Below are 15980 nucleotides of genomic sequence, written 5' to 3'. Positions count from 1 at the left end.
TGCATCAAAATAAACTATTTCCAGCAGTGCAATTCGAGTTCTAAGCATCCCAGAAACTATTCAGAAAAGTCAAACATGACCAGTATAGGCTTTTAAGGCCTACAAGTAAAAAAACTACATTTCCGCGAAAATGACGTCACTTCCGGTTTCGGGGAGGAAATGGCCGACATGTGATAGTTCGCGCTGACGTCTGTTTCACTGTGGGAAGTGTTACGAACAGCTGATCGGATCGGCAAAGCGTGTTTCTGGAATATTATATTTTTGTTGCTGCAAGCGCTTTTTATGCAATTTTTGCAAAGCTATATGTGGAAGGAAACCGTGACCGAGGACAAGCTGATGGCATAAGATGTAAGTACAACTCCTCCGGTTTCATATGCAAAACAAATTATTGCGCTAGCTTACACGGTTCAGGTTCTACAGGGATTTAAAAATAAGATAACCTTTATTAGTCCCACACGTGGGAAATTTGTTAAACAAATAGTTACACAAAACGGAGCGTGCTGCTTTGACCGGCTTTAAAGGGTTAACAATAACAATGTATTGAATAATGACTTTAAAATATAATATAAAATAGTGTACAACACCACTGAAGTTTGTTTTTTTGTTTTGTTTTTTAACCTCTCTTTTCAGTCACTTTCTCCTCTCCAAATAACTTCTGCTTAGCTTTCCGAGCTTCCCTCGGGTCCTCTTAATCAGCGGTCTCCAACCTTTTTTGCGCCACGGACCGGTTTATGCCCGACAATATTTTCACGGACCGGCCTTTAAGGTGTCGCGGATAAATGAGGGAGGGGCTAATAATCGGCTCAGTCATTTTTAATGATCGTTGAAAGCCCAGATCGTAATCGTGATTAAAATTCGATTAATTGAGCAGCCCTACAAGAAAGTCTGGTAAAATATAAAGAAACGAGGAATGGCTCAAGACTTTTGCACAACACTGTACACTCTGCAACTTCAGTTTTGCAAAAAGACTTTCACCTTTCTATCTTTGATTCAATAAGATGGTTGAGGAGACCTTTTGTCTTTGACCTTCTGAACCCAGTCATTTCCATTTATGTTTGGGATGGACCCACATGAGCCACCTTAATGGGCTTCAGTAATCCTCTGCTTAGGTCACAGCTCAAAAAAAGAGGGCAGATAAAGGAGGGAAGAAAACTAGAGGAAAACTTCCAGAAAAGGAGACGCTACTTGCGCCCCGGAGTTCGTGGAATGTTTGAATAACAGCCTCAAACACGAGACGTGTGATACATGCAGCCGGCCTGAAGAAGAAAAGAAAAAGGGAGAGACGGAAAAGACAAAAGGCCGAGCGCTGCCCTAATTAGCCGGCCCGGCTTCAGACACGCTCCTCTGGATATAACGTTGACTCGAATGAAGCATAGAATGTGTGCATAAGGTGACCAATCACAACGATCCAAGTCGTGCACACCAGCGTGCAAAAGATGCATCCCGCATAATCCCAGTTGGGATTAAGTGTTCCTGGGTCTGTGACATGGCCTAAGGGATGGAAAACTGGGGGTTAAGACTTTCCCAGTGGAGTTTTGAGAAGCACTTTATTTAGGTATGGTACACCATGTTCTCTGGCCTCATCACAGAAAGAAAATTAATGTAACAAAATAACACCAAGAAAGAGCTAGATCTGCACAAGTAAACAGCAGCAGAATCTGATGATCAAAGCTGAGCAATCAACTGAGGAATTTAGATACAGAGCTCACAAAGAGTCAGAGAGAAAATCTAGAGACCCGATTTTAAGTCACACCAGAATAAAATCAGATATAATCAGACCTAAAAAAATCATCTGATCTGACCTAATCGCCTTCTTAATTTAAAAAAAAAAAACCATACATCCATTTTTTACAGCTGATCCAACTTTAATGTGGGCTGAAGTCCTTCCCCGCAGGGCAACTCCACATCCACACCTGCGACCAATTCAGAATCACCAATTAACCAATTAACAAGGACGACTTACGACTGTCGCAGGAAATTGGAGTGTCCAAAGGAAGCCCACGCCATCCCAGGGAGAACCAGAACCTTGCTCCACCAAAACCTTCTTCATGTTGCTTCTTGTGGAAATTCGAGCCATTCTCAGGTGTGTGTACACAAGTGAGTAAAATGTTTCACTACTAACAAGTAAATTAGTGGTTTTATTCAAACATGATGTACTCAGCTCAAGCACCTGTTTGTAAAGATGAGCTCAATAAAGGTGTGGCATCAATGTAAGCGCGTGAGTCTCACTCCAACCGGTCGCAGCAGATGGCCCCGCCCTCCCCGAGCCTGGTTCTGCTGGAGGTTTCTTCCTATTAAAAGGGAGTTTTTCCTTCCCACTGTCGCCAAAGTGCTTGCTCATAGGGGGTCATATGATTGTTGGGTTTTTCTCTGTATGCATTATTGTAGGGTCTACCTTACAATATAAAGCGCCTTGAGGCGACTGTTGTTGTGATTTGGCGCTATATAAATAAAATTGAATTGAATTGAATGTAACATACAGAAGTTTAACACTCGTCCTCATCTCGATGGAGCTCACATTCCTGCACTTAGCTTTGGCCATTGCACACGCTCAGATGAGACGGATTTTACGTGACTTTATTGCGAATGAAAGGAACACTGAAACATCCTGTTCAAAAGTTTTACAGCCATCTTAAATGCTGGTTTGTTTTGATAAGATGCAGGGTTTGCACGCACGATGCAAAATGACACGCACGCTTTTAGTTTCACTCTGAAAAGCGGCAGATTAATGCTGTGGGGCTCTTCTGTCACCGCAGCAGCGCGGCCATGTCTCAGCTGGAAGATTTGTATCTGACAGCAGACATCAGGTTTGGCTCTCGGCCAGCATCCTGTGTATGTCCTCTGCCTTCCTGTCTGACAGGACTCTGATCGTTTTCCTTTTATTTCTGTTCTTTTTTCTTCTCTTTCTTCAGCAGTTCTAAATACAGATGCAAGTTCGGACACCAAGAATAAGTGAGACACTGCAGACAGCAGCAAAGTTATTTAGCACACCTTCCCAGTTTGGATAAAGAGCCGGAGTTTTTGCATGTGGTGTAACACACAGACAAAACTAAAAGTATAGATTCAACATAGGATACTGGTCCAGTATCTTATTCACATAGCTGGACTTGGCGTATGTGAAAAATGAGTTTATCTATTTGATTTCTTTTCGTGTTATCTGACATTTACTGAGGAGGTACCGATTATCATATTCTGAGCTGATAAAATTTCTGAAGATTACTGACAGTTGTTGTTTTTACCCCACTTGTTCCAGGAAAGGAGTACTCCTTTCTCTGGAAGTGAGTTGAGCTCTCTCACCAATCTCTGAATAAGCAATCAAACTATAATCTAATCACTGGGTCAAAGACACAAGGACCTCAGACTCGACTGAACACATCAGATAAGCGCCAGCCACTGCCATCAAACCTGACGCTGTTGTACATGATGCATTTCTAACTTGCAGGAATATACTTCTAAACAGAGCCAGTCGTCACCTGATACTGGCCTATCACAGATATAAACTGTGTGCCTTGAGTTCTGTGGGGGAAAGGGTGATCTCAAGCAGAAAAGACATAACTTTCATGGTTTCTTCAGTTGGTTTGTCAAGTCGATTCCTCAGTTTCTATAACACATGTAGCAGAGCATTAGGGCCGGCAACAGAACAAATATGTTGGCCATCAGCAATTATAAGGCTAAAGGGCTACCTTGGAAAGCACACTAAGGAAGCTAGGCATGTGTTTTTCGTTACACCAGCATAACCACTTACTACTCCTCGCTCACGTGCCTCAGCTTGCCAGTTTCGTCTCACACAAACTGCACGCCTCTCAGAACAAAAGAGTGAGGCAACAGTCTCAGACCGAAAAATGCACTGACTAAAAACCTACACCCTAGCTAACCACTCACCCATTTGGTACTGTAGATACAGAAGAAGCCACCACATGTAAGTGATTTAGTTCTTACCAAGCTCTTTGATGTGCAATACGAACTGGTGCCATCGCAGACCACATCAAAGGAAATCCAAATAGGCTCCAAAGAAGTCACCTGTTAGTCCGGACATGCTGCCGTTTGTAAGGCCAAGACAGATTAGCATCCAGCTTAGCACGGCCCAACCAAGAAATGAAGGGTAAAAACATAGTTCAACTGCTTGCTTGAACTCTATACTTTTGATTATTCGAGTTGTGGGAGAAACTTGATTTCGATCTTACATAATAAAGGTGCATAATAAAACAATGCTGATAAGAGCAGTGAGAGTGGAGGAAAAATCCAAAACAAGCTAAAAGATGCTAAAATACTTCAAAGACCAAAAGGGTGCAGCAGAGGTGCTTGACCGTGCTTCCTATTTTACAATCCATCCATGCAACACGCAGCAAGACAGAGGGCCTACACAGCACGAGGCACCAGTAGATGATGTTATGGCTGATTAGGGTAATAGTGGAGAAAACAGGAAGCAAGAGATGGCAGAAATAAAAGCTGAAAGGTGCTCAAGCAGGCACCCGTATGATTTCCAGATTTGCATCTAAGTCTGCCCGTTACGCTTGGTTTCTAACTGTGAATCATTTTTTGCTATGAGCACAGGTCAGAGCACGAATGTCGGTGGAGGCAGACTTGCGAGGGGGCAGCATACCAAAGAAATCCACACCGCTCTTTGCCCCCTCGCGCCGAGGCCACCACCACATTACATGCCCTCCACCGAGGGAAAGTCCCTGAAATCAGAGGGGAGTGCTTCTGACGTCCAATATCTAACTTTAAATACTTCTTAAATTTATATATATAGATGCATTTACCCTGATTTATTTTTTTATTGGGAACTCTGCTGCTAACGCATGAAAGCTCCAACTTCTTCAGGTCTAAACAGGAAGTATCTGTGTGTAACTTCCACAAGTAACTTTTCACCGAAATCATGTAAAATTTTGCATGCAAAACTTGTAATGGTGAGAAAACTGCATCTGTGAAGGTCACAGCATTGACCTCTTCCTGTATTAAGGCAACAAGTATTATCACAGCACAGTCCCATAATAGAACGAGGCTCTCAGCCTTTTATTCTCGAAAGCATGGAGGTGAAACTGCCTTTCATGTTGTTTCACGAGGATTTTTAAGGTAAAGTCAATCAGACCAAGCGAACGTTTGGCTTTGAGGTTAAAACAGATGCTTTTTAGAGTTTGCTGTAAAGCCTCTAACCATTTCACTACAGTCTAAATCTCACTACACGACAACAGCAGGAGAAAACAGAGGAAGTGAGATATAAAAGGGGAAACAAGAAATTTGTTTTCCTACACGGTGCCTATGCACATCAGTGTTTGCGCTTTTTTTTCTTTGCTTGTTGGCTTGTAGTGATGCCTGTTGCATCTGTCACACAGGGGTCACCCAGCCAAGAGCTCATGTAATGCCAGCTAGAGGATCAACACCTTGAAGTGTGGTGCTGGGGGACAACAATAGCCCCCTGTGAGATGGGAGAGGGCACAGTTCTGCTACTGTAGGCCACTCGCAACAGGAAACACTGTACAGCTGAGTACAGTGACCTACATCTTCCACCAAGGCGCTTTCTGCACAAGTGAATCAGCTTACAGTCAGCCAGTGTTGTCTGCTTATGAATGAATTATCTGGAACGTACTGGTGTGTGCATTAGCGAGTCGAGACTGTGAAACAAAGGTTTGTTTCAGCCTCATCTCTAAGTTAGAGAACACTGAAATGAAAAAGCAGAGATTATTCAGAGAAGGTCATTAATATGCAATACGAGGAATTTTAACAACGACTTAGACACAGAAATCTAAGAAAAAACAATAGTTGGTAGTAAAATTGACAGGAAATAGCAGCCTAACAATGCCCTGATTACAGTGAATCAGGTCATTGATTGTTTCTACACTCAAGTCCAGTCTGTTCTCCACCATGGCTGCTGACAGCGGGCACGCTAGAGCAAATCGTCCAGCTCAGACTTCTAGTGACAGCCACAATAATAAAAAGGATCGCCCTAAAGCCACAGCCACAACAGGAAGCATGGTGGCTAAAATTTTAAATGCACTCGAGGGGTCTGTTTGTTTGGTGAAAGGCCTCATTAGGTTGGATCACCACCCTAAAGCCCCCAACTGAGACGGGCAGCAGTTGCCCACTTTTGAGAAAAGCCAAAGGGCCAACTTGTGTCAGAGCAGTGCTGCGACTGTTTCACACCAAATACACGCTGTAAACACAACACAGATGGAAAAATACCACGCTGTGAGCAACAATAATACACTTAAAAAATGTTTTAATAAGATGTTAAAGTGATCCAGGGCGATCGTGGCTCAAGAGTTGGGAGTTCGCCTTGTAATCGGAAGGTTGCCGGTTTGTTCCCCGGCTTGGACAGTCTCGGTCGTTGTGTCCTTGGGCAAGACACTTCACCCGCTGCCTACTGGTGGTGGTCAGAGGGCGCCGATGGCGCCAGTGTCCGGCAGCCTCGCCTCTGTCAGTGCGCCCCAGGGTGGCTGTGGCTATAATGTAGCTTGCCATCACCAGTGTGTGAATGTGTGTGTGAATGGGTGGATGACTGGATGTGTAAAGCGCTTTGGGGTCCTTGGGGACTAGTAAAGCGCTGTACAAACACAGGCCATTTACCATGATAAGTATTTCAGCGATATCTGAAAACAGTATTTGCATATTTGGACTTTTATGCTAGCGACATGCCATACATGGGGCTGTTGTTAGAATACCTGCTTACTGCCTCGCTGGAGTAAACAAGCGCCTTCCCTCCAAAACCGGTATATCTCGTCAACACTGATGATCCAGTTAAAGAGGTGCAAATTGGCCTTGTCGTTGGTACAAAGCTAAGTTAGTCATGCCTAATTGGTAAACACATTGTGCTCTGCAGAGCCCGTCTAGTTGTTAACTTTCTCTGGTTTTGTGTGTGCCAACATGGCATCAAAACTAAGAGCTGAAAACGTCACACTTGATCACGTTGAGGTTTGTTGGTGACGTCCATTCCCTGTGGTATTTTTTTCTTATGTCTTTTTTTTCAAAAAGATGTATTTTTTTCAAAATGTCTTGATGAATGCTCAATCATCCAGGTACGTAAATCTCCTGAAGTTGATTCTGTTCGTCCAGATGAACAGAATCACTCATCCAGTCTGAAGACTGAAGAAGTCACTTGGATGAGTGACAAAACGTTTCTCCCACTGAAAACACTACGTCCAGATGAACAGAATCAACTTTTGGAGATGTGTGGAAAAGCTCCAAATTTGAGTCTAGTGAGATCTACTGCTGATTTTAATTTTTCTTTTTATTTCAAAGATTTCATTGATCTCACCCTCAGCCACATGTCTTCTTCTAAGATGGTTCAAAACTATCCTTCGAGGTTTTAATCATGTGTTTCAGAGTTAACCCAGTTTTATTAGCCTGATGAATCTCGTTTGGTGTTTTCATTTGCTTGATGCCAGCCAATAAATTGACCCTTCTGAAATGGAGTAACACATTTTACACAACCATGTATCTTCCGATGCGGTTGTTTAAGACATGACAAGTTACTCACTGCATCAGTTAGGCTTAAATAACCTGCTGCCTGCTGAAACAAACTAACTGAAGTAAATATCCAATGTAAGGGTCTTAATTAGCTTAGTTAAATCCAGCTGGTGACTTGTAGGAAATTTAGAGTGAGCAACTTTTACATTACACACAGTCATTTGATCCATTTCCATCATACAAGTTTTGATTAGTGCAGTATGGAAATGTGAAGTGTTCAAAGGATCATTTTGGTGGAAATCTATCAGTGCACTATGTGGGCTGGTAACAGTATTACTTCTTTTTTTGGCCCAGAGAAACCCTCCAGAACAGTCTGTTCTTGTCAAAAAATGGAAATGGCTTTGCGTGTTGAGCTGTACTCCACAGAGGAACATTATGACTTATTTCACATTCACGCTGATATTTTGTCATCAGCCCCCTGAACAACCCCCAAATTCGACCGTCTTTCCTCGAGTGTGCGTGTTAGTCTGATAGAGCAGGGGCCAGCCGGCAGCGGTGGAAGCAGTATAAAATGCAAACTGTCATGCTTGGCGCAGCACTTGAGCCAGCACTGGCAAGATAGGCAAATGCCGAACCTCCTTTCCAAGCAAATCTCTTTAACAATGCAGCCACTGAACTCTGAGATAACCAATGTCACCTCTGATTTAGCCATATAAGCAAACCTTCTCCAAACTTGTCCAAGCTTTGGGCGTGACAGAGATCTAATCACAATTGCTTCAATACATCCAAGTCCGTAATTAACCTCAATCTGTAGGTTGGAAAAAAAGTCTACACTAAATGGGCTTCCTGTATCAGATTCAGCTATCAGCGAGCAGCCACATTACGTCAACACTGGATGTTCCTTGCAGGCACAAGGGTTTTGTTTGTTGAAATGCCAACACGCTAAATACACAAAACTATTAAAACAAGGGTAGACCACATTCACAGTACCGCTCTACAGAGTGTGCTCGCAAACACCTCTTCCATTTTTACTGCATCTTCTGCTGACTTTCCAAAAATCTATACCCAGTTTGCTTCCAGTGATGATTTATGACTCCTATTGTTTAGACCTGGTGTGGATTTGGCCTGTGTTAGAAAAACATGCTGATTTTGGATAGATTTATAACACACTAGATTCTCCTCATAGCTGAAAAGGCCAACAATGAGGAAAAAGGTGTTGTTTTACAAACAAAGCACTGCAGGACATTGTACTTTTACTCTTTTTAAAGACAAATGCGTCACAAAAACCATTGTTCACTATGACCTTCAACTCAATTTGTGTGTCCCTGGTTATCTGCAACACCACTGTTGGTGATTACTAGTTCAGGCCTAGTTTCATCTCCTCTTTTTGTCTTTTGATACAAGTTCATTAGTAACTTTAAAATCACGTAATTATAAACTTCAACAATGATGCTGGCGCTCAATGTGAAAACACCTGGTTCCTCGTACACAAATATGCTCACGAGCTATTAAATATACGCTCATGATAAACTGCACACTTAACCACCGTCACTGTCGAATCAATTTCTACTCTCTCAGTTCCTCTGGGTTTGTCTTTGGGAATCACAAATCTCCAAGGAACCCATCTCTGGCCAGTCAGAAGTTAAACCCGAACCTTTTGGACTACCTACCTCCACACTGGAACAGTTTAAAAATAGCAGACTTGTATCACCACTGCTGATAGAAAACACTAAAGGCTTTAGGCACAGGCTTTATATATGCCTCGACAAATATAAGTAGTAAAAACCTTTTATGTAATAACATGCTAGGACAATATGTACAGTGTAAGTGGTTATATATTTAACGAGTCACTTCCCTAAACAAACTTTTGGAGTGCCTTCATGCTAAACTACAGTTTTTCCATTTTGCATTTGTAACGATCAGGGTGACAACGGGTCAAGTGAATCTGGCCCCAGTCTCACGAGACTGCGTCGCTCGAGTGACTAGATGGCAAACAGCCGTCATGAGGGAAAACGAGTATTCTCAAAACAACCAGATTACTGCGGTCACTCACGTCTCCTTCTAGGCTCAAAATGGGAATCTGGTCACAGTCACACAGGCCTAGAGAGCACACGTTGACCATCTGACAAACATCACTAGGAGGAAAAAGTTTATTTCCCAACTGGCTTGTGAGTGGTTGCTGGCTGCAAACGGACTGCTGCAGTAGATCGCGTGCAAGATGCACTTTTTCGTTTTACGACCGCTCGGTTAATAGTTAGTGTTTTTAGACAACTAGGCATCTTCCATGGAAACTACAAATGTTACAATGTGTTAGCAAGCAAAGCTATCATAAGAATAAAATGTGATGCACCTTTGTTTTGCATCTAAGCATTTTAAATATTCATTAAAAGTACATTAAAAACAAGGACATTTGAGGGACTTGTTAAACATACAAATAGAAACCGAGATAGGTCATGCCTCAGGGAAAACAATCTACCAATTGTCAGCCTAGCAGTTTCATCCCAAGCGTCTCCACATCCTAAGGTATTCTTGGAAAAGAGGCTGAAGCTAAAGTTATTTCCACTGGCAGGCAAGTAGTTTGCATAGTAGCTTTGCCACCGTTAGTGTGTGTAAATGGGTGAATGACAAATGCATTATTAATGGTTTTGAAGAACCAGTAAGGTGAAAGGGTGCAATAGCATATAGCATGTGCTTTTCCTCAGCTTATACTATCGAAAGGCCACCTTCATGGAAAGCTGACCTTTCAATGAAAAGCTGACCTTTCCACAGTACTGAGTGGGAAATGGTTAGCAGTGTGGTTTTGTTTCCTGTCACCACCGTCTCTATATTCATTAGTTTTCTTGTTCATGGGAAGAGAGAGCTGATCTCATCCCTTGGTTCGTATTTACACTGTCATGCTGTTGTGGAACAGGACCTCTGTGCTTTTGCCTTATTAATCAATATACTGTAAAACCCCTGGTTGATTTTTCAGGAGCAGCTTGACACTTGTAAACAGTCACGAATGCTTAATAGCTGTCTGGGGCAAGGTTTAATACCTTCAGGAGGTTTTACAGACATGCACGGATGCACCAGATGAAATAAAGATATAAATTAGTCTATTTGCCTTTATTTATGAGGCTTTTTGTGTGTCTTCAATTGAAGCGCCTAGCAGTGTTCTGTTAACATAGCACAGAGCTCATTTTGAGTTTGTGCAAATGTCCCTAATTGCAAAAAGTCAAAGACAAAGCCCAAAAGCTAACATTTGAAATTAAGCTTCATGCGATTAAAGAATTGTAATAACAATTCATGCTAACATTTGGCTCAGAGACAACTTTCCACTTTAAAATCTACCTGTGAGGGTATGTCAGAAGATGCAAGTGAGGAATATAACTAAACTAGGGTGGAGTTTAAGGCTACAAAGTGTAACAAAACATCAAATATTAGCTGTAAAATGATATGCTTAAGTTTTGGTATTTGGTAAAGGATTATCAGATATGTAGGGCAAGAATCCTAACCCCCATCTCTGAAATGGTACAATCCTGTAATTTCCCTGTAAATAGACCTTGTTTGGATTCTATGTATTAAGGTTTCTCGTGGGCCGTCACACATGGATAATGGTTGTTGAGTGGTTCCTGGGGGTTGCTACCTGTTGCTGGGGGACATCAACAAAGAGGGTGTTGCATCAAAAACCTCCTTGTGATTGCTTTGGTTGCTAGCAGACTTTTGCAATCACTCCCTTAGTTTACATGGAAGACTCCAGCTTGCCTGTAATGCTTGCTAACTTCTAATCAAGCGGTAGAAAAACTTGAAAATGAATATAAGTTGTGCCCCAGCGCTGCAGTCAACCTATTTCAAAAAGGTGCAACTTTTACTTCGAAGGCAGCCAGTCCATTTCCAACTTGTCACATAGTTTTACTATCGCTCAAGTAATAGCTAGCAAGCGTTTGCAGACGTGTCACCATCTTCCATCCTAGAATTTACAACCATCTGCTAAGGACTGCAGCAATCCCAAGGAGGTTTTCTCCAACCAGTCGAGAAATACATATTTTTCCCTAGCAACGCATGGTTGCCAGGGGTCACTAAATAGTTTCTAGGGCTGCACCACTAAGGCTTTAGAAGTCAATTTCATAATGACTGCAAGCAACCATGTACCAACTGGTTGGGAAGTACCCATTTTCATTTTAGAAGGTTATACCTGTATGACTGGGCCTTGTTCACTTGTCATCATGATTGCCACACTTTCAAAATTGTGGATAAGATAGCATCTCGTGGTTAATGGTCACATATCTACAAAACCTCAGTAGCCTTAGCTTCTCTGATCTGATTATTAGTTCATGACTTTTAGCTAACTTTAAGAAAATGTTACTGCTGGGTTAGTTAGCCAGTGTTATACCTTTTTATACTATTTTTACTACAAGCAGTTAAACAAACTGCTGAACAGTAGCATACCAAAATTATAGTTTACCATGTAGAGTTATAGTGGTGGACAAGTTAATGCCATGTAGTTAACAGTGACAGGACTGCATAACTTCAAGAGAGATATGACTGAGTTTATTTTTCAGTCAAATCTGTTGTTCATGCCTTTGGACGCTCACGTTACCAGACTAAGTTTAAGGAATAGTTGGACATTTGTGGAAATTCCTGTATATTTTTTGCCAAGAGTTAGGATTAAGGTTGATTCCTGTTTGTCAGCCTTTTGACTGTCAACTCATAGCTTAGGAAAGTGGGAATAAACAGTCTTTTCAAAGCGAATTCCCATAAAGAGCATTTTGATTTGAATTGTTTTGTGTTACCGGTAGGGTGCATAACTTGTTAGAGTTCTGATGACAAAGCTCATTTGAGCAGGCTTAAGAAGTCTGAAGATAGTCAAAGTGACAAAATATCGATTAACTTTGATTGCCCTGACCATATACATGCTCCAGAAGTTTCCCAGCAAATATACTTTTGTCAGATATTTTGTTTTGGTCTAGAATGACTTGGTTGATTGTTAATCAAACCATTAATACATGCCTGAGCTTGTTCACTTAACCAGATAAAGAAATATCTGCTTAAATTAGTCTTTTATCTGAATGCATGTGTGGGGGACTTTTTCTGCAGAAAATTAGGAGGAAACAGTTATCTCACTCTCATCTGTCAGCCAACCGCCTGTTAGCACATAGCTTCACATGAAGCCTACATAATGGAAACAAACTGAGTCAGTCCAACGGTGACATAATCCTGACATAATTATATCTTCCTTGATTAAATGTGTACAAAAGTGGACGGTAAAGGCTCCCAACTATTCCTGGACATTCCACCGACTGCCTGGCAACAGGTCCCACTCAAGAGAGTGAAAAAGGAGTCTTCTGAAAATGTTAAAATACTCCTTTAAATGCTCAGTTCAGTTAACAGAGACTTACCACAAACGGTCAAGGATCAGCACACAGCCATAAACAATTTATGCTGGGATGTCCCAATACATTAGCAAGGACACCACAATGAAAGTATCTATATGAACTTATCCAGGTATAATTCACCAGATGCCTTCAGTATAATACTGCACTCAGATCATTGTCACTTACTTAATTATTAGGTTCCAAGGGGTTCCCCACTACACAAAGAACAATAAAAGAAGTGATCCACCCCCTTAGTATCCCAACACTAACCACCACTAAATATCTTATACTGTAGCTTACTAATTTGCTCTTCAACATGAGCCTTCAGATTCAGTGAGGTCGGTTACATAACACTGAAATGTATATTTGCTCAAACAGCAAACACCTATATACATATATATTTACCTGTATGTCAAGTGCCTCCAGAAACAAACTGTTATGTCATTACACAGGTATGCAGTCAAACCAACCAGTGTATCGTTTTAAACTCGACTATAAAGGCCCTAAAACAAGGCCAGGTGCTGCTTATTAGCTTCAGCATCCCTTTCAGTCCTTGTGTCAAGGTAACTCTAACAAACAGAGAAGGAAATAGTACAAGGCTTTTTTATAATGCTGTCAGTTCAGGACAGCGTGGTGTATAAAAAAGGGCCTGGTTCAAAATATTGCCTGGATGCAAATTGATGGAAATCCTGCTCTAATAAGGTTATGTCAACAGTACAGTTTAGCTGGGGAGGGTTTAGTCACCTGTGGCCTTCTGGAAATGATCAACCGGGCTCAAAACACACAGCATTATAGAGCTATGCTGTGCATTATAACACCATAAGGGCACCTGTCATGTCATCACAGCAGCCTTGATGGCACGGATGTGAGTGCAGCCTGCATTCCTGTCATGTCACGCATTCATCAGCAATGAACAGAAAGGAGAGGAATTCAAAAAAGAGAAACAGAGAAAGAGACAGAGAGGTGACAGTCGACATAAGATGCATCACTTCCATTAGGCTGCTGCGCAGGGCATTCCTCGGCTTTCCCAAAGGGAGACAGAGGGAGGGGAGGGGTGAGTGTGGGGGGTAACACTGTACATGCGTAAATAAATTAGAGACACTTGTGTCCGACATGGACCGCGCTTACCTGTGGTGGCTACGTTTTGAGCATCAGACGAGCGGCTGGGTAGATCATTCGAGTAAGAGCACTCCAAGCCGAGTACCGCATAGATGACGAGTCCACGTAGCAATACATTCACTACCCTGTGGATGTAACTCATTGTGGAAATGAGGTGAAAATCTAGTAATCCGTGGGACTGACAGTGTAGATGGAGATTTAAATCACAGGTGGTGGTGGGGGGAATACCCCAGAAAAAAAAGGACAGACTGGTGAACACAGCCAACGATTAAAAAACCCCCAGTAAAAATAAAAATCTAGTCTTTTTTTAGAGCGGAAAATATGTGGTGTCACGACAAAAAAGGCACCTGAACTTCAAAAGATAACAACAATAATAATAATCCTGCAGTGGACTGACAGCTAAAAACAGGAGCCAGTCACTGACTGCCGGCACAAAACCTCACAGGAGCGTGGAAAAAGCCCACGAAATAATAGTTCATTGTTCGCCAAACTACCCTGAAAGAAGCCCTTCTTTAAAAAAAAAAAAAAAAAAGAAAGAAATCACTTTAATAGCCTCTAATGGCTTTACTGGCTGTTTCAGAGGGGTGTCTGCTGGGAGGCAGGACAAATGACAACCCCATATCCAAATCTATGCATTCAAAAATATATATTTATGTATTTATATGTGTTAGCTACCAAACACGACCAGGTTGTGTATTAGAGGGAAGCACATGCAGCCTATGTGTAGGAATTCCCTATCCAAAACAAAACCAGACTCAAAAAATGGTAGCAGCCGAGGATATCCGGGAGCTACAGTTAATGCCAAGTGCTCTGTTAAATCCTTACGTGGAGCAGTGAGTTGGAAGAAAATAGTCTCTGTACTTCCACGTATAGTATACAAACACCGGGGACAGCCTCAGCATATTGAACTCGCAGTGTCTCGTAGGTCCGCCTCTTCACACGAAAGCAGCAAATCCCACTGCATCAAGTAAAAATATTAGATGTAAATATAAATATATATGCGCCTCTTCTTGCTCCGTTTCCTGTCCCTTAGTCCTTTTCCGACCGGTATCTGTCGCACACGACATCCGCCTACTTTCCAAATGAAGTTTTTAAGTCAGCTTCTCATGGCTCGGCGCGATACTGTATCCCCCTCCAGTCATATCAGCTGCTCGCCGGCTGATGCAGACCAGTAGGAAGGGAAGCCGAGCGGGGCGGAAGTCGGTATGCAAAATGGTTTGACATCAGGAGCCGGGGGAGGAGGAGGGAGAGAGGAGGAGTGCCGGGAGAGGAAGCAACGACGGGGCGGAGGGGGGGTTAATTTGCCCCAACCACTGCCGCGTGCAGGTCACCACGGGAGGGATTTGTTTTTGTTTTTAGGGAAATTCAGCGAAGCTTGTCGAGCCAAGACGAGCACCGCCACCCGGTTGCACCACCCCGGTGTTACACGCAGAGGTACCCGCTCTTTACTCACTCCCTCGGGCAGTTTAATGGTGGTCACGGAGGAGCCCTCCAAAGAAACTTCGGGGTTTTTCTCGTCTCGGTGATGCCCGCCTCATTGTTCTCCAGGCACAGCCAAGTTTTCCTCCGTGCTGAGCGCTCTCATTGGTTGCGCTGTCCCAACATGGCAGAATCTGATTGGATGCCTCCCATGGCATCTTTTTTTGTCTCTTTTGAGGATGTTTAGCGCGGGAAACAAAGCGACGTTAAGGGATTATACTGGGTTTATTACGAGTAAACTCGGTGCTTTACTGAGAGGAAAGTGGCTGCTACTTCTGTTTCGGGCATTTCTACATTCATATCCACAAAAATGTACTGCAAAACTAAATATTGTAACAGAAGCATTTCATTTATTCATCTTTATTGACTGGAGACACTCCATTGACCAACGTGAACCAACCATAAGTTGATTTAAATTGAGTTTGTATTTGCTTTTTAATGTACTTTTCCCACAGAGAGTATATGAAAGCACCCTGATAATCCCATGCAAGAGTTTAAGATGAACAAGTAAAGGTTCAATTTTAGAAAACGCACTGGTATAAAGTATTTGGGGGTTTTTTCTCATATTTGTCACATTTATATGATTCAGATCATCAAACATATTTTAATATCATACAAAGA

The 15980-nt window shown here is 42.3% G+C and overlaps 1 protein-coding gene across 1 annotated transcript in view; it reads right to left on the bottom strand.

Moving 5' to 3' along the window:
- stim2b (stromal interaction molecule 2b) overlaps positions 1-15439 on the bottom strand; it is a 57599-nt gene extending 42160 nt beyond the window's left edge. The window contains exon 1 of the mRNA XM_004562687.6: positions 13890-15439. Within this exon, the coding sequence (XP_004562744.1) occupies positions 13890-14022 (133 nt within the window). The 5' untranslated portion in view covers positions 14023-15439. The remainder of the gene's footprint in view (positions 1-13889) is intronic.
- Between the last annotated feature and the right edge of the window lie 541 nt (positions 15440-15980).

The sequence above is a fragment of the Maylandia zebra genome, linkage group LG3, assembly GCF_041146795.1.
Source record: "Maylandia zebra isolate NMK-2024a linkage group LG3, Mzebra_GT3a, whole genome shotgun sequence".
Classification (NCBI taxonomy): Eukaryota; Metazoa; Chordata; class Actinopteri; order Cichliformes; family Cichlidae; genus Maylandia; species Maylandia zebra.
The sequence above is the reverse complement of the archived record's forward strand: the minus strand, read 5'-3'. Positions and strand labels throughout refer to the sequence as shown.